The sequence below is a fragment of the Thalassophryne amazonica genome, chromosome 6 (genome assembly GCF_902500255.1).
Source record: "Thalassophryne amazonica chromosome 6, fThaAma1.1, whole genome shotgun sequence".
Classification (NCBI taxonomy): domain Eukaryota; kingdom Metazoa; phylum Chordata; class Actinopteri; order Batrachoidiformes; family Batrachoididae; genus Thalassophryne; species Thalassophryne amazonica.
Window position 1 is genome coordinate 101,365,819 of NC_047108.1, and position 18,197 is coordinate 101,384,015.

An 18,197-nucleotide genomic window follows, 5' to 3' on the forward strand; every position below is an offset into this window, starting at 1 on the left:
TGAATTACAATCTTACCAAATTTACGCTTAGCCTTAGCCAGCAGTTTCAAATTTCCTTCAATGTCGCCTGCTCTGGCCCCCGGAAGACAACTGACTATGGTTGCTGGTGTCGCTAACTTCACATTTCTCAAAACAGAGTCGCCAATAACCAGAATTTGATCCTCGGCGGGTGTGTCGCCGGGTGGGGAAAAACGGTTAGAAATGTGAACGGGTTGGCGGTGTACACGGGGCTTCTGTTTAGGGCTACGCTTCCTCCTCACAGTCACCCAGTCGGCCTGCTTTCCCGGCTGCTCGGGATCTGCCAGAGGGAAACTAACGGCGGCTAAGCTACCTTGGTCTGCACTGACTACAGGGGCCTGGCTAGCTGTAGAATTTTCCACGGTGCGGAGCCGAGTCTCCAATTCGCCCAGCCTGGCCTCCAAAGCTACGAATAAGCTACACTTATTACAAGTACCATTACTGCTAAAGGAGGCTGAGGAATAACTAAACATTTCACACCCAGAGCAGAAAAGTGCGGGAGAGACAGGAGAAGCCGCCATGCTAAACCGGCTAAGAGCTAGTAGCTGCGCTAAGCTAGCGGATTCCTAAAAACACACAAAGTGAATAATGTGTAAATAATTTAGAGGTGATTCAGCAGAGAGAGTGCTTTAGTTAAGCATGTGAAGATTACACTGTGAAACAAATTGTTATCCAGGTAACTAGATCAATCTAACTGCGCAGATTAAACAGCTAACAGATACAGCAAAACACCGCTGTGCTCCGGAACAGGAAGTGATACAATACCGCAGTGAGAGCCAACCACCAGTAGAGGCAAGCAAGCAATAAAAGCCAGAGGTGGTGCAACAAAATACTAGTGATGTGTTGGAGCGTTCTTTTGTTTTTCATGATTCCATAATTTTTTCCTCAGAATTGAGTGAGTCCATATTTTTTTCCCCTCTGCTTGGTCTAAAAAGTAACCATTACTGACTGCCACAATTTTTTTCCTGATTTCTTATAGTGTTTATTAAAGCCAGAAAGTTGCCATTTGAAATGACTTTAGTTTTGTGTCATGTCTGTGATCTGCTTTTTTTCTACAAAATTAAACAACTGAATGAACATCCTCCGAGGCCGGTGATTCCATAATTTTTGCCTGTGCTCTTTTCATTCAGAAGTATTTCTTTACACATGCTCAAGACCATATAATCTTTTGAAAAATAAATATTCAATTCAAACACTTCAGGGGAAACATGACTGAAAGACATCTGCTGCAGTCGACTCTCCTGCTGAGACAGCGGAGCGGATCTCTGCCGCGCTGATAGGTATCGACTGTGAGTCTCAGTGAGACGTTGGTAACTGCCGTCACAACTTGAAGGCTCGACAACTGCGGCTCAGATTAAAAGGATGTGGTGTGGAGAAAAGGAGGGGAGGGAGCGGGCAATCGCCGATATCAAAACAAGTCCTCGGCAGGTTCCAATAATGGATCCAGCACGCCCTGATCTGGCAGTGCTGCCTGTTGGTTTACTGTAAGCAGGTTAATTCTGTTCTCATCAGTCTGTGGTAACGTGACAGTGCAGAAGTGCAAGAAGCAGTCTTACATTTCTCATTATTGCTTCCTTTGCTCTCTCGTTGTCTGTGTCTCTCTATTAGAGGATGAGGCGGTATAATATCCAGCATCCAAATGTGACCCAGTGGCTTGTCCAGCTCAACTCTGACCATTTCTGAATGGTATGATGGGTCACATCATCCTGTAGGGGGCAGTACATACTAGGTAAGGTGACTAACCTGTGCTCATAAAGCATATATCTCCAGTAATTAGCTTTCATCCGTACCTTAATTTGAACCACTAACATCATAATATGGATGTCAGGAAGAGAATTTGAGTAAATGCCGCATAAATAAAATAGCCTATTATATTCCAGATGAGTTCTGACCCACCTCGTCCTCCTCCATGTCGTCCACACTGGAGCTGAAGACGGAGCCGAGGTATGTCAGGTGGAGGACAGCCAAAGCACTGAACGCTATGTTAATCGTATACACCCACAATTCCTGCAGAGGTGAAGACAATTTGTTAATCAGCTTTCTCATCTCTTACATAAGATATCGCCATCCATAATGTTAATCATTGTATAGTTTTTTTTTTTTTTGTCCATAGGCAGAAAAACCTGTTTTCTGCTGCAGAATCCATGCAAGAAATATCTTCCACTTTCTTGTGCCAAGAAATGGAAGATGTGCATTATGGGAGTTCAGCACCATAAGCATAATGTGTAGTGTGTTTGATGACTTCCGTTGCCTCTGTGTTGTTGTTTGTATAACTAATAGCACCTCCTTGTGGCAGAGTGCAGACAAGACAAAAGCTCTAGTTTGGTCTTTATTCTTCCACGCAGTTCACCACACGATTACTATTTAACAGGCTTTGCTACGCAGTTAAATCAATAAAGTAAAGTCCCTTCGACTGCTCCCTTGTTTTGCACTCGGGGTCGCCACAGCAAACCCGAGGAGGATCTGCATGTTGATTTGGCCCAAGTTTTATGCCAGATGCCCTTCCTGATAACGCCACATTACATGGAGAAATGTGGCGGGAGAAGTTTGAATCGGGAACCTTACGCACCTAAGCCAAGTGCACTAACCACTCGGACGCAGTTAAATCAATAGTAAGTCCCTTCGGCTGCTCCCTTGTTTGCACTCGTGGTCGCCACAGCAAATCCAAGGTGGATCTGCATGTTGAATTGGCACAGGTTTTACGCCGGATGCACTTCCGGGCTTATATTTATTTTATATTAAAAGGTAAATATTATTAGCTGGTTTTAGTATAAGAACAGTGAAAGTTGACTTTTTTTTTTCCCTTACGATTTTTTTTTTTTCTCCTTAAGATTACCTTTTTGTTCTTGTGACTGCATTGTGGCTGACATTTTCTTGACAGTATACAGGCATTACAAATGTCTGCAAGCCTTTTCCGCAACACTGATAGACAAAAAAACACAACCAAAGCATTAAGGCAAAAGAACAATCCCTTCAAATGTGGAAGAGGTAAATGACAAGCTCCACAGTCAACACACACACACACACACACACACACACACACACACACACACACACACTGCAATTAACCAAAACTGCAAAGCTAAGCACCTTCTACAAATGGAAAGGCTGACAATAGGAAAAGAGACAACATTAAGCAGACTCTTACCGTGTTCAATGTACGTGATGAATCCGAGCGACATTAGCACTGCACCCAGGTGAAAACTTAAACCCTGGCAACAGGAAGCGTGTCGATCAAAACAATCCACAACGACACAAAGCAGACGGCATAACTGCTGTATGAACGGCGTCTACGTAGTACTCACGTGCAGTAGGGTACTGGCTGTATATGTCACCATGATTGCAGAAAACGTTCCAAATTTGAGAGAGCTCTTGAAAACATCTGTGAAATGAGAGCGTTTGATTAATTGAGGCATTATTATGCCACTCATCGAGGCAGTGAGTGCTGACACTTTTTGCTCACAGGTGCTCAGAAAGCGAGACATCGGCAGATTCCATGATGTGACCACCTCCACCATAGATCTCGGAAATTCTATATTCAGTGGTTTTACGGCCGTCATGTCCCTGCAAAATGAAGGCAGACAGTAAGGCAGCTGTTAAGCTTTGTGAATAAAAAGAAATGTTAATGATGTGAGGTACAATTCTGACCATTTGAGGTTTTCTTTCTCCTCGGTGAAACCGGCTCCAGCTAGAGTGGCAGTCGTCTCACTCAAATAACACACAAAATAATTGCTGAAGTGGAAAGACATTGTGTTCTCGTAAGCCAGCAACCACCTAAAACAAAATGATTCAGGAAGAAAAAAAAAACCTGCATTTCATTTTTTTTGGTAAAATACAACTTAATTTTTATTACACAACATTTTGAGACATACTTTGCTGCCGTGTCTCTGAGACGCAAAGGATAAAGAGAAAAGATGGAGCTGTTAATACAGCAATACTTCACAGAAATGATTTATGACTTGCCATGTGATGATCTATGTTTCACAGTTTTCAAGGTGGTTGCGGTGAATGCGGGCGTGACATGTGTGTCCCAGTGCACGTGTGTGCACAGAGAGGGGCAGTGATGTGGACTCACAGGTGCAGGATGCAACAGAAAATAAGCATGCTGTAAGTACACGTGGACAGCACACAGTGTTCTTATCGACTGAAAGAGGAAGACAATTCAATACCTGATCTTCCTCCGCTTTTTGCTGTCAACAAAGCATTGGAAAGAAAGAAAGAAAACCATAGGGAAGGCATGAGGATTTATAACTGTCATTCTGAGTTGCGTCTATGTCCGTGTTATGCTCACCTTCGCAGTAGCTTGTCTCCATAGATGGGTACAAAATAGGGGAATAGGTACGGTGCAACACAGTTGGAAATAACAAGGCAGATCTGACTCTTCACCCAGCTAACGGACACTTTCAAAAGCCATGAAAAGCTCTGAGGAAGAACAACTAAATGTTCACAGGTTTATAACTCCAGTCGTATTTAAAACACTTTTAACATTCAAGCCTCTGTGTGCTACTCTGATGATGAAGCTTTGACCTTTCAGAAAAATTAGTTTTAGGAGGAATGAATGTAGTCAACAGGGTAGCTGATCCAAAAATCCAGTAAAACAAAGTGAATTTAAACTCTGGTGCAGCCTGTTCCTCGGTTCAATTGAAGAGTTCAGATGCAAAACCCAGTATCTCCAAAACCATAAATGTTTAGTTGAGGCCAACATGTACTTGGCTGTCAAGGGGACCATCAGTGTGCAAAATATGAAAGAATTTGAACAAACTGTTTTCATGTTACTGATGAAAGTCTGTGCATTTCCGAACAAGGTTTCCTTTAAATCTCCATTTCCAACTGCTTTTTTGTCCATTTGAGGAAAAAAAATAAAAAATAAAAAATAAAAAGGACTTACTGGGTTTTGCATCCGAACTCTTCAATTTGACTGAAAATCTAAACCGAACCAACTGATTAAATAACGCACATCATGAAGTTTGTGCTGCAACAAAGACAAACAGAACAAACCACAAATTGTCGTGGAGAGCACGCATGTATCAATAAACTGCAGGTAGGGGCTTTTTTTTTTGGCTTGTTTGTTTATATCAGAACACAATGCTGCACAGGTTGCAAAGAGCCACAATAAACAATAAATAAATAATAAGAGAACAATTCCAAGTCCAGACTGTAGAACACACACACACACACACACACATCTTCAACTGCTTAGTCCAATTAAGGGTTGCGGGGGACTGTAGAACAGTATCATGTAAAAAAATAAATAAATAAAATGCTGGAAAAATCCATTGAGGCTAGCAATAGCTCTGTCTTCTGCACAATATCGGAATTGACACACTTCCCAAATGGAACCAATTCTGACATTGCAAAGGAACATTTGTATCTTCTCACACTCCCAAAGCTGCCACTTTGACAGAAATGCCAGAACATTACCACAGAATTTCCAGTTAATAAGGAGACAGTGTGTTCCATACCATTTCATTAAAAAACTGAGATGGTCTAAATTTTTTTTTGGGTTGTTCATGTAACACACGGTCACCGGCAGTTGTTTCCAGGCACTGAAGATTCAAACTCACCAGCTTACGTCCTTGCAAAGTTTCTCTGTAGCTGCTGAAGCTGATCCAGGGACCGAAGATGACTGTGCCCACAAAGTAAATATAGCCCATAAACTCAATGGGAGAGGGTACACTGGTCACAACTCCTCTGTCCAAATCAAAGGCCAGGGAGATGGCTTTCATGGCAACCACCATCTGTGAACCTGGACAGCAGCAGCAATTTCACACCAGCCGCTAACGATGCTGAATATATATCAAAAGCAATAACAGCCACGCTTTTACCCAGTAAAGTTACACAGCTGCAGAGAACATTCCCAAACCAGTTACCTCTCATCTTGTGCCAGTTGGTGGTGTCCATCATGTGCAGCTCTCTAATTAAAAAAAAAAAAGAAGAAAAATCTTGTTTCTCTGTAGTTCTGGACTTAAAAGTGAGCTGTGGGGAGTTACAGAGGACTGTCTTACCCCAAAAGCAGGTAAATGAGCACAGTTATGGAAAGGAAGGTGCCTCGCATGGTAGAGTGACGGCAGAGGAAGAGGAAGAGGTAGCAGAGAAGGCTGAGGAGCACCACCCAGATCATATGGAGCTCAAAAAACAGGTAGAGAGTGTAGAAACCTCCTGCCACTGTGCACAAGTGTTTCACAAAAGAGGGGAGTCCTGCCACACCAGAGTGCAGAAATAACAGATCGTAAATTCCACTGTGATCAGACACAAGGTATGAAACTGTAGAAGTAACAGACCCGGAAGACGGTGGATTCGTACCCAACATCCACAAAAGACGACACAGCAGGCAGATGACCAGCAGCTGCCACACTTGCTCCAAACCCTGCTGAGCTGTGGGCAGCAGGCAGCCATGAGCAAGCTCCTGGAAAAACTTCTGTCGGCTGAATGCTCCCATGACCACACTATAAAAAAAACAAAAATAATAAATAAAAGCAGAGGAGCCAACAGAAGCACAATTACAGGAACGGAATACAAATTACCACAGGCAGAGTGCATTAAAAAAAAAATAATTTATATATATATATACACACACGAGGGCTGTCCGTAAAGTATAGGTCCTTTTTATTTTTTTCAAAAACTATATGGATTTCATTCATATGTTTTTACGTCAGACATGCTTGAACCCTCGTGCGCATGCGTGAGTTTTTCCATGCCTGTCGGTGACGTCATTTCGCCTGTGAGCACTCCTTGTGGGAGGAGTCGTCCAGCCCCTCGTCGGAATTCCTTTGTCTGAGAAGTTGCTGAGAGACTGGCGCTTTGTTTGATCAAAATTTTTTCTAAACCTGTGAGACACATCGAAGTGGACATGGTTCGAAAAATTAAGCTGGTTTTCAGTGAAAATTTTAACAGCTGGTGAGAGATTTTGAGGTGATTCTGTCGCTTTAAGGACTTTTCACAGTGCGAGACGTCGCGCAGCGCTCTCAGGCGGCGTCATCAGCCTGTTTCAAGCTTAAAACCTCCACATTTCAGGCTCTATTGATCAAGGACGTCGTGAGAGAACAGAGAAGTTTCAGAAGAAGTCGGTTTCAGCATTTTATCCGGATATTCCACTGTTAAAGGAGATTTTTTTAATGAAAGACGTGCGGACGGGTCCGCGCGTCGGCTCGCAGCCGCCGCGACGCTCCGCCACAGGAAAAACACCTCTGTTGGAAGCCTTGAGGACAAGTTGGAACATCTCCAGCTGATAAACAATTTCTCATATACTCACTCCACTGAAAGCCATCAAAAGCCAACTGGATTTTACAAATGGTTATCAACATGGAGGTGTTTTTCCTGTGCCGCCGCGCCGCGTCGGCTGCGTCCCGACGCGCGGACCCGTCCGCACGTCTTTCATTAAAAAAAATCTCCTTTAACAGTGGAATATCCGGATAAAATGCTGAAACCGACTTCTTCTGAAACGTCTCTGTTCTCTCACGACGTCCTGGATCAATAGAGCCTGAAATGTGGAGGTTTTAAGCTTGAAACAGGCTGATGATGCTGCCTGAGAGCGCTGCGCGACGTCTCGCACCGTGAAAAGTCCTTAAAGTGACAGAATCACCTCAAAATCTCTCACCAGCTGTTAAAATTTTCACTGAAAACCAGCTTAATTTTTCGAACCATGTCCACTTCGATGTGTCTCACAGGTTTAGAAAAAATTTTGATCAAACAACGCGCCAGTCTCTCAGCAACTTCTCAGACAAAGGAATTCCGACGAGGGGCTGGACGACTCCTCCCACAAGGAGTGCTCACAGGCGAATGACGTCACCGACAGGCGTGGAAAAACTCACGCATGCGCACGAGGGTTCAAGCATGTCTGACGTAAAAACATATGAATGAAATCCATATAGTTTTTGAAAAAAATAAAAAGGACCTATACTTTACGGACAGCCCTCGTATATATATATATATATATATATATATATATATATATATAAAACAGAATACAATGATTTTCAAATTCTCTTTAACCTACGAGACGTATATTCAATTGACTACACCACAAATACAAGATATTTAATGTTCAAACTGTTAAACTTTATTGTTTTGTGCAAATATTTGCTCATTTTGAAATGGATGCCTGCAACACGTTTCAAAAAAGCTGGGACAGTGCTATGTTTACCACTGTGTTACATCACCTTTCCTTCTAACAACACTCAATAAGCTTTGGGAACTGAGGACACTAATTGTTGAAGCTTTGTAGATGGAATTCTTTTTCATTCTTGCTTGATGTACGACTTCAGTTGTTCAACAGTTCGGGGTCTTCGTTGTCATATTTTGTGCTTCATAATGCACCACACATTTTCAATGGGCGACAGGTCTGGACTGCAGGCAGGACAGTCTAGTACCCGGACTCTTTTACTACGAAGCCACGCTGTTGTAACACGTGCAGAATGTGACTTGGCATTGTTGCTGAAATAATGCAGGGACGTCCCTGAAAAAGACATTGCTTGGACGGCAGCATGTGTTGCTCCAAAACCTGGATGTACCTTTCAGCATTGATGGTGCCATCACAGATGTGTAAGTTGCCCATGCCATGGGCACTAACCAACCCAGTCTCACGGCAAGTCGTGATTCAGCAGCACAAAATATACATTAATCTGTTGGTTCGTGATATTGTGACGATAAGCGCCTCATTTTCATCACGGTAGCACAAATTCATTCTCATTCATTCTGTGATGGCTGCACGAAATTAAAAGTGAAGCTGGGGGGGTGGGTGTTGTGGTTAGGGTAGGCTATGGTTAAGGTTAGGGGTGGGAGTAGGGTTAGTTATAGTGAGTTTAAAAAAAGCCCTGTCACGAAAATTTGACTCATTTCGTCACTGCACTAACACACCCCCACACCATCACAGATGCTGGCTTTTGAACTTTGCGAAGGTAACAATCTGGATGGTCTTTTTCCTCTTTTGTCCGGAGGACACGACGTCCATGATTTCCAAAAACAATTTGAAATGTGGACTCAGACCACAGCACACTTTTCCACTTTGCGTCTGTCCATTTCAAATGAGCTCGGGCTCAGAGAAGGTGGCGTTTCTGGATGTTGTTGTAATATGGCTTTCGCTTTGCATGGTAGAGTTTTAACTTGCACTTGTAGATGTAGCAACGAACTGTGTTAACTGACAATGGTTTTCTGAAGTGTTCCTGAGCCCACGCGGTCCTTTACACAGTGATGTCAGTTTTTAATACAGTGCTGCTTGAGGGATCGAACGTCACGGGCATTCAATGTTGGCTTTCAGCCTTGCCGCTTATGTGCATAAAGTTCTCCAGAGTCTCTGAATCTTTTGATTATATTATGGACTGTAGATGATGGAATCCCTAAATTCCTTGCAACTGAACATTGGGAAACATTGTTCTTAAACAATGGACAATTTTTTCACACAGTTGTTCACAAAGTGGTGATCCTCACCCCATCTTTGCTTGTGAACATACCCAATCTTACACTTACAATTAGTGTCCTCAGTTCCCAAATGCTTACTGAGTGTTGTTAGAAGGAAAGGTGATGTAACACAGTGGTAAAAATACCACTGTCCCAGCTTTTTTGAAACGTGTTGCAGGCATCCAGTTCAAAATGAGCAAATAGTTGCACAAAAACAAAAAACTATCAATTTGAACATTAAATATCTTGTCTTTGTGGTGTATTCAATTGAATATAGGTTGAAGAGGATTTGCAAATCACTGTATTCTGTTTTTATTTACATTTCACACAACATACCAACCTCAGTGGAATTGGGGTTTATATACGAGGTCTGTTAGAAAAGTATCCAACCTTTTAATTTTTTTCAAAAACCATATGGATTTGAATCACATGTGATTGCATCAGCCAAGCTTGAACCTTCGTGCGCATGCGTGAGTTTTTTCACGCCTGTCGGTTGCGTCATTCGCCTGTGAGCAGGCTTTGTGTGAGGTGTGGGCCACCCCTCTCGTCTCATTTTTATTGCGAATAAATGTCTGAACGATTTGGAGCTTTGCTGCAACAAATTTTTCCAGAAACTGTGAGAGACCTCCAGGTGGACACCATTCGGAAAATTCATATGGCTTTCAGGGACAATTTTATGGGGATTACACAGATTAAGGAGTGCTCCGGCCGGTTTAAAGACTGCCCACAGCATCTGAGAGCGTGGTGCACTCCTAGCGCCGATCGACAGGCTGAAACAACCAGATCATTTCCAACGTGAAGGCTTTGTTGATCCGGGACGTCGTCTGACTTACACAACAATGGCAGAAGACGTGGACATCAGTACTTTTTCGGCACATTCCACTGTTACAGGAATTTTTTTCATGGAAAGAGTAGCGAAGGGATGTGCCACCATGCCGCTCATGGCGCGGCACAAAACCACCTCCGTGTTGGTCTCAGGACGGCTTTCAGACGGCTTTTCAGTCGTGTGACTATCTGAGAAATTGTGCATGAGCTGGACATGCCCCAACATGTCCTGTGAGGCTTCATCACAGCGTTGCTGCATTTATTTATTTCAAGTATAAAGTCATAATATGAGAATAAAGTCGTAATTAGGGATGGGTATCGAGAACCGGTAGTGATGGCAATTTCGAGGTCTCATGAACCAATGAGCCACTTCAACACAACTGGCTGAAAATCGACACACTGCTTCGAGGCGTTTGATACAGTTTGAAGGGTGACATCTGCTGGATTGTTTTGAGAATTACCCTGAGCGAGTGCTGTGACAAATGTTTGCAGTAATTCATGACTGATGTGGTTTGTCCTTTAAAAATACTAATAAAAAATGTCATCTTCATTATTGTGTCTTTCTTAATGTAATAAATAGTCCCTACAGATGCACACATACTGGTTATGAAAGTCTTTATTGTAGACTATATGTAGATTCATCAGTCCTCAAACAATATTAGGATGGAATGTGACGGGAAAAGTGAGAAAGGCATGTGTTTCTGCAACTTGTGCTTATGATACTGTAATTTGTAAATTAGAATAGAGGGGATAGGAGACGGTGATTGTGCAACTATCAACAATTTTTATTCAAAAAAAGAATCATTTCAACAGTGCTGGGCTTTAATCGGCTCCTCTTCTGCCTCACCACCTCTCCAGCTTTGGAGAAGACCCGCTCGCCAAAATCACAGCTCTTCAGTCACTCAGCTCAGTCTCTGATCTACCTATGAATATATAGTCTAACCTATAACTTGTGTTGATGTACTGTGTGGATAAATGTTGTATATGAATGGATGCCTGTTGTGTGTGGTTAGGTCCTATGTGTATGTAGCCAACTATACTAAATGAACTCTAAACTAGACCTAAATATAAACTAATGCTGTCCCTGTCACGTAGTAATTGGCAATAACACTGTCGCTAGCAGTCTCCTCCTCTCACAAACCCCCAGTTTGTGCCGCGATTCAGATCTCATTTAAATACTTGGCGGGTCGTATTGACACGCCCAGATTATTCGACTTTCCCGCGAAGCTCGACACGTGGTGTGACGTAACGAGGCCTCGCTCGCAGTGGTCATGTGATGGGGGCGTGCTCGAAACGCTGTTCACCGACACTTCTAGTTCACAAAGCTCGATGCTGTGTCAAGCAGCCTGACTCAAGCTTAACGTCACTAAGAACCGGTTCCTTTCGGGTATCGTTAAGAAATGATTCGATCCACCGACATCAATAAGCTTTGTGCTTAACGATTCTGTTATCGGTCCTTCAGAGTGGCCGTTGTATTGGTGGGTGTTTGTCAGGAAAATGATAATTTCTCTACATTGATTACAGACCCTGCAGCAGGTCCTTAATCAACTTTTCTGCAGCGCGGCTTTGCTTTGAACCTTGAACCAATCGAAGCGTGGTTCGCAGATTGAAGCAATGCTTCGATCGATTGCTTCGTTTATTTCTTTCTTTCGCTTAATTTTCCCCCGCTAAAACCCTAAAGAGCATATGTCTGAGTATTATTTACCTTTTCTGTGTTAAACCGACCTGTTATGGTCTTCTGAAACAGTTGATAGATGTATTTTCTAACTTAAAAATGGGAGCGATGCTAACGCGTTAGCACGTCTACGGCATTTTCAATGTTAAAAGTTAGCATTTAGCAATTGCAGCCGTCATCACGTTCGGGTGCATTTGTTTTCAAATTGTAATATTCCTTAAATTTATTTTTGCTTATATATTAATAATCTAATGATTATTATATACAATTTTAGAGAAAGAGACAAAAAGAACCTGAATAGAAACAACAGAAAATATATAATAGCAACTAACTAAATAAATAAATACATACAGAAATAAATGTTTCCTGTGAACACCTAGTGACTCTCACACCTCCATTTCATCCCTGTCTTATTTAAGTTTAATGACAGTTTGTTTCGGTCAAATCATATTTTCAGTTTGTTAATTTCTTCAGTGATTTCCTCCAGAACTATCTGCCAAGCTAGAAAACTGCTGCATCCTAGTAAGAGCAGAATACTACTGGAATGAATTTGAATAAGGAAAGCTGTATTTTTTTTTCTCACCTAAATGGATTCAGCACTCACTCCAGTTTATTGTCTGGAATAGTCCCAGATTGCATTTCAGAGCTTCTAGAATTCAAACATTTTCGTGCAGGTGGTGTTGGGGGGTAATTTTGGGTTTCAGCTTTTTTTGTTTTTCACCACTTTCATCCCTGAATATGAGTTGTGATTCACTTTTGTGCGGATTAAAGTTACTAACTGGGACTCCTGTCTTGTTGCGAGAAAGAAACGAGAATCATCCTCCGTTCTGTTCACACAGCTCCAAACGTTGCGCGGCTCTCTGACAAGTCAAGATAGAACGATAGAGTCCAGTCTGAATTAATAACTTCAAAGCGAAACACAGTTTTGTTTATTTATGTGCAGAGATCAAGGATACAGTGACTAATTTGATATTTATTTACTTTAAGACTCAAGGAAATACACAGAAAACCTGTAAAGCCTACTTTTAGTACAAAATTCACGAGGTATCGATAAGGGATCGGATCGATAAGCAGAATCGATAATGGCATCGATAGATAAAACCTTATCAATACCCATCCCTAGTCGTAATATTATGAGAAAAAAAAAAACTTGTAATATGAGAAAAAACTTGTAATATTAATCAAATCACCTCTGGTTCGTCTGTCTTCAAGACTTGTGAGACCCAGTTGCAAGAGCCTATCCTCATAAGACAAATTTTTAAATTCTGGAACCAACTTAGTGGCCCTTCTCTGTACTTTCTCTGAAATATTTTTGTCTTTCTGCAAATATGGTGACCATGCCTGCACACAATATTCAAGGTGAGGACGAACAAACGTTTTGTATAAAAGAAGAAAGGAGTCTTTGTCAATAAACAAAAAGGCCCTTTTTATCATCCCAAGAATTCTACTGGCCTTAGCTGCCGAAAGAGCAATGTGGCGGGAAAAGGATAAGTCCTTAGAAATCAACACTCCTAGGTCTCTTTCTTCTGAAACTGCTTCTAATTGTTTTTCATTCATAAAATAATCGTAACATGGATTTTTTTCTACCAATATGGAGAACTTTACATTTTCCTTCATTAAACCCAAGTAACCATTCTTCAGACCAAGCCATGAGACTGTCTATGTCTGACTGGAGGTCTTCCCCATCAGCTAAAGAAAGGATGGGGTGATACACCTTCATGTCATTGGTGAAGATTTTACAATTTGACTTTATTGCACATGGCAAATGTGCTTATTAATTATTATTGCTTATTAATAAAAAGCAAGAACAATATTGGCCCTATGACCGATCGCTGAGGGACACCACAGGTGACCTTCATCCAAGAGGACATCACACCATTCATACAAACTCTCTGTTCCGTCACTTAAGAAATTTTCTATCCAATTACAAAGGTTTTTCTCGTAATTTACAACTTTATTCTTGTAATATTACGACTTCATTCTCAAACTCTAAAAAAACCCAAAACAACAAAACTCAATGTGGCCCTAAAACGCCGTCATAGTAAACAGTTGCAAATTGAATTTTTTAGACACCCATGCAACAAAATTTCACTCATATACATAACAACATACGAGGTCTATTAGAAAAGTATCCGACCTTATTATTTTTTTCAAAAACCATATGATTCGAATCACGTGTGATTACATCAGACATGCTTGAACCCTCGTGGGCATGCGAGAGTTTTTTCACACCTGTCGGTTACGTCATTCGTCTGTGGGCAGTCTTTGAGTGAGGAGTCGCCCACCCTCTCGTTGATTTTTTTCATTGTTTAGGAATGCCTCAGAGACTGCTGCTTTGTTTGATAAAAATTTTTTCAAAACTGTAAGGCACAACTGAGTGGACACCATTCGATAAATTCAGCTGGTTTTCGGTAAAAATTTTAACGGCTGATGAGAGATTTTGGTCTGGTAGTGTTGCTGTAAGGACGGCCCACGGCGTCTGACGGCGATCTGCGCTTCGAGGCGGCAGCGTCTCGCCGTGTCAAGTTGAAAACTTCCACATTTCAGGCTCTGTTGACCCAGGAAGTCGTCAGAGAACAGAGAACTTTCAGAAGAAGTCGGCATGAGGAGTTTATTCGGACATTCCATTGTTAACGGACATTTTGTAATGAAAGAACGTGCGGGCAGAGTCGCATGTCGGACGGGACCCAACCGCAGGGGGTCGCGACAGGAAAAACACCTCCGTTGGAAACCTTAACGGGCAAGTTGGAACATGCCCAAGCTGTTAAACAATTTCTCAGTTACTCACTTGTTGAAAGCCATCAAAAGCCGCCTGAATTTTACAAATGGTTTTCAACACGGAGGTGTTTTTCCTGTCGCGGCGCATACAGATTCGCCAAGTCGTCACGGAAACGACTCGGCGAATTTGCGCGCACGTCTTTCATTACAAAATGTCCTTAAACAGTGGAATGTCCGCATAAAGTCCTCATGCCGGCCTCTTCTGAATCTTCTCTGTTCTCTCACGACGTCCTGGGTGAATTAAGCCTTAAATTAGTATGTTTTCATGTCGAAACAGGCTGACGACGGCGCCTGGAAGCGCTGCAGGACGTCCTGCTCTGTGGAAAGTCCTTACACCGACAGAAACACCCCATAATTTCTCATCAGCCGTTAAACTTTTCCCTGAAAACCAGCTTAATTTCTCGAATAGTGTCCACTCGGATATTCCTCACAGGTCCAGAAAAAATTTTGATAAAGCAACGCGCGCCGTCTCCAGCACGGTGTGAAACAAAGGAATTCAGTCGAGAGGGCGGGACCACATCTCATGCAAGGCCTGCCCACAGGGAAATGACGTCACCGACACGCGTGAAAACACTCACGCATGCACGAGGGTTCAAGCATGATTGGTGGAATCGCATGTCATTCAAATCCATGTAGTTTTAAAAAAAAATAAAAGGGTCGGTTTATTGTCTAATAGCCCTCGTATACACAATATTGTGCCAAATGTTGGTAAAACAGTTTTGAGCACTTGTAAATAGTTGTAATATGTGCTGCTAAAGTTATTTTTGGTTTGCAAACACTCTCTGACCCAAACAGAGTACCTTTTCTTCTTCCTTTCTTCCGCTTTTTTCCTTCCCTTCTGCAGCAGGATCGCTGCAACAGCAGCAGCCAGCCAAAGTAACTCTTCCTCAAGAGTATCAGAAATTTGCTACGTTCATCAGCATACAGACTTCATTTTCACTAAATCCAAGAATTGCAATAGCCTTTGGTGCTGCTGCCTCTAGGGCTGGTGGGAACAGCCACTTCTTTCCACACTGTACATTTACACTTGATTCTCGGCTGCTACACGCTCACTTCTTCATTCATTCCCGCCACGCAATCATCGGTTGGATGATTGCGTAAAACTTCAAATCCCACATGCAAAGCAGCTGACGACAAATAAAAATACCGAGAGTATTATGCATTTTTACACCTAGTTATATTTCCATCTCTTAATGATGTCAAGCTTGACGGTGGTTACATGCTAATTTAGGGCCTTTGTTGATACATTTATGAAGAGTATTTGACACATATATATATATGAGCCTGAAGCGCAGTCGAGCAGATACCGGACACAGCTGTAACAGCCTGAACACGAACAGTGGAACTGACAGAAAACAAAGCGCCTCAAATAAACATGACAAGGAAAAGGCGATACAAATCTTGCTAAATCTCGCCAGCTGGGATTTTCCGTCCTCCTTGCCGTTTCCCGCCCTTACGTCACAAACAGCAGAGTGTTCGCTTCACGCGCGCCTGTTTGCTCTTCTGAAGGTTAAAACTCACCCTTAATCACGCCAGCAGCTTCTTCTAGCTCTGCCGTCTCTTTCCAGCGTGTTGTCCCCCCTCACTCCGTACAGATGATGCTTATCTGGATATCCCCCATTGGCACAGCATCAGCACCGCTTATCAGTCCATCTGCACAGCCACGCGAAAACCCATCAACCAATCCGCTGCGTGGGCCCGGAGACCTCAGCCAATCACTGACGTCGCAAGACTGAAGTGACAGTCGAAGCAGCCAATCGTAAGCTCCTCCAGCCGCCCTCGCACCAATAGAACGCGGACAGCGTGCAAACAAATCAGTGGTATCTTCACTTGGGAAAGGAAAATTATTTTGATGGTTTTCAACCGTTTTGCTGCACTTAAGATCGGGAGCTGAGGAAGTAATTTAAAACAACAAAATACTCCTCAATCCTCGCAACACTAACACTGGCTTTACTTTGCACATCTTATCTAGTTCTAGGCCAAATCTTTAGAATCCCAAAGTGTTCCCAGACCTGATCTTCTTTGTCTTTCGGCTGTTCCCGTTAGGGGTCGCCACAGCAGATCAATCGTTTCCATCTCACCCTGTCCTCTGTATCTACCTCTGTCACACCAACCACCTGCATGTCCTCTCTCAGCACATCCATGAACCTCCTCTTTGGTCTCCCTCTTCTCCTCCTGCCTGGTGGCTCCATCCTCAGCATCCTTCTCCCTATATACCCTGGGTCCCTCCTCTGCACATGTCCAAACCATCTCAATCTCGTCTCTCTGACTTTGTCTCCAAACCGTCCCACCTGAGCTGTCCCTCTGATATGTTCATTCCTAATCTTGTCACTCCCAAAGAGAATGTCAACATCTTCAGCTCTGCCACCTCCAGCTTTCCCCTTCACTCTTGCTGATATTCTTCGGTCACAAATCACTCCTGCCACCTTTCTCCACCCACTCCACCCTGCCTGCACTCTCTTCTTCACCTCTTTACCACACTCTCCATTACTTTGAACAGTTGACCCCAAATATTTAAACTCATCTACTTTCACCACTTCTACTCCTTGTAACTGCACTATTCCGCTGGGCTCCCTCTCATTCACACACGTACTGTCTTGCTTCTACTTTCATTCCCCTTCTCTCCAAAGCATATCTCCACTTCTCCAGACTAGACTCAACTTGCTCTCTACTCTCACTACAGATCACAATGTCATCTGCAAACATCACAGTCCATGGGGACTCCTGTCTGATCTCATCTGTCAACCTGTCCATCACCACTGCAAACAAGAAAGGACTCAGAGCTGATCCTTGGTGTAATCCCACCTCCACCTTGAATGAGTCTGTCATTCCAACTGCACATCTCACCGCTGTCACACTATTCTTGTACATGTCCTGTACTACCCTAACGTACTTCTCTGCCACTCCAGGCTTCCTCATACAATGCCACAACTCTTCTCTTGGCACCCTATCATAAGCTTTTTCTAAGTCCACAAACACACAATGTAACGCTTTCTGTCCTCCTCTGTACTTTTCTCAGAGCAAATATTGCATCGTAGTGCTCTTTCTTGGCATGAAACCATATTGCTGCTCACAGATCTTCACCTGTATTCTAAGCCTAGCTTCTACTACTCTTTCCCATAACTTCATGCTGTGGCTGATCAGCTTTATGCCTCTGTAGTTACTGCAGCTTTGCACATCACCCTTGTTCTTGAAAATAGGAACCAGCACACGTCTCCACTCCTCAGGCATTCTCTCACTTTCCAAGATTTTATTAAACAATCTGGTTAGAAACTCTACTGCCATCTCTCCTAGACATTTCCATGCCTCCATTGGAATGTCATCTGGACCAACTGCCTTTCCACCCTTCATCCTCTTCATAGCAGCCCTCACTTCGTCCTTGCTAATCTCTTTTACTTCCTGATTTACTCTCACATAATCCAGCCTTTTCTCTCACTCATTTTCTTTATTCATCAACTCTTCAAAATATTCCCTCCACCTTCTCAGCACACACTCCTCACTTGTC

General features: G+C 42.8%; 1 protein-coding gene across 5 annotated transcripts; it reads right to left on the bottom strand.

Moving 5' to 3' along the window:
• Positions 1-1,189: 1,189 nt before the first annotated feature.
• LOC117512763 (protein-serine O-palmitoleoyltransferase porcupine-like) lies at positions 1,190-17,508 on the bottom strand. 5 transcript variants are annotated; one of them, XM_034172976.1, is made up of 15 exons: positions 17,504-17,508; positions 6,322-6,464; positions 6,024-6,216; positions 5,889-5,932; positions 5,583-5,764; positions 4,310-4,440; positions 4,188-4,208; positions 3,891-3,905; positions 3,667-3,792; positions 3,482-3,582; positions 3,324-3,400; positions 3,167-3,230; positions 2,855-2,940; positions 1,915-2,025; positions 1,190-1,724 (listed from the first exon to the last, which is right to left on the bottom strand). In XM_034172976.1, exons 2-15 carry the CDS (start codon positions 6,455-6,457, stop codon positions 1,623-1,625), a joined length of 1,389 nt encoding a protein of 462 aa, XP_034028867.1. In that variant the 5' UTR covers positions 6,458-6,464; positions 17,504-17,508; the 3' UTR covers positions 1,190-1,622. The 5 variants fall into 5 exon arrangements, with proteins under 5 accessions (XP_034028867.1, XP_034028868.1, XP_034028866.1 ...); XM_034172977.1 differs by lacking the exon at positions 17,504-17,508 and adding an exon at positions 16,214-16,337 and having other exon boundaries at positions 4,188-4,205; XM_034172975.1 differs by lacking the exon at positions 17,504-17,508 and adding an exon at positions 16,214-16,337.
• Between the last annotated feature and the right edge of the window lie 689 nt (positions 17,509-18,197).

What these genes read in the sequence shown, in the direction of transcription:
- LOC117512763 (XM_034172976.1), bottom strand. Translation starts at nt 6,457, where the DNA reads ATGGGAGCATTCAGCCGACAGAAGTTTTTCCAGGAGCTTGCTCATGGC. An exon ending in GGAGACAAGCTACTGCGAAG is followed by an intron (nt 4,209 to 4,309) that starts GTGAGCATAACA and finishes CTTTGTTGACAG; the next exon opens with CAAAAAGCGGAGGAAGATCA. An exon ending in GAGAAAGAAAACCTCAAATG is followed by an intron (nt 3,583 to 3,666) that starts GTCAGAATTGTA and finishes TTCATTTTGCAG; the next exon opens with GGACATGACGGCCGTAAAAC.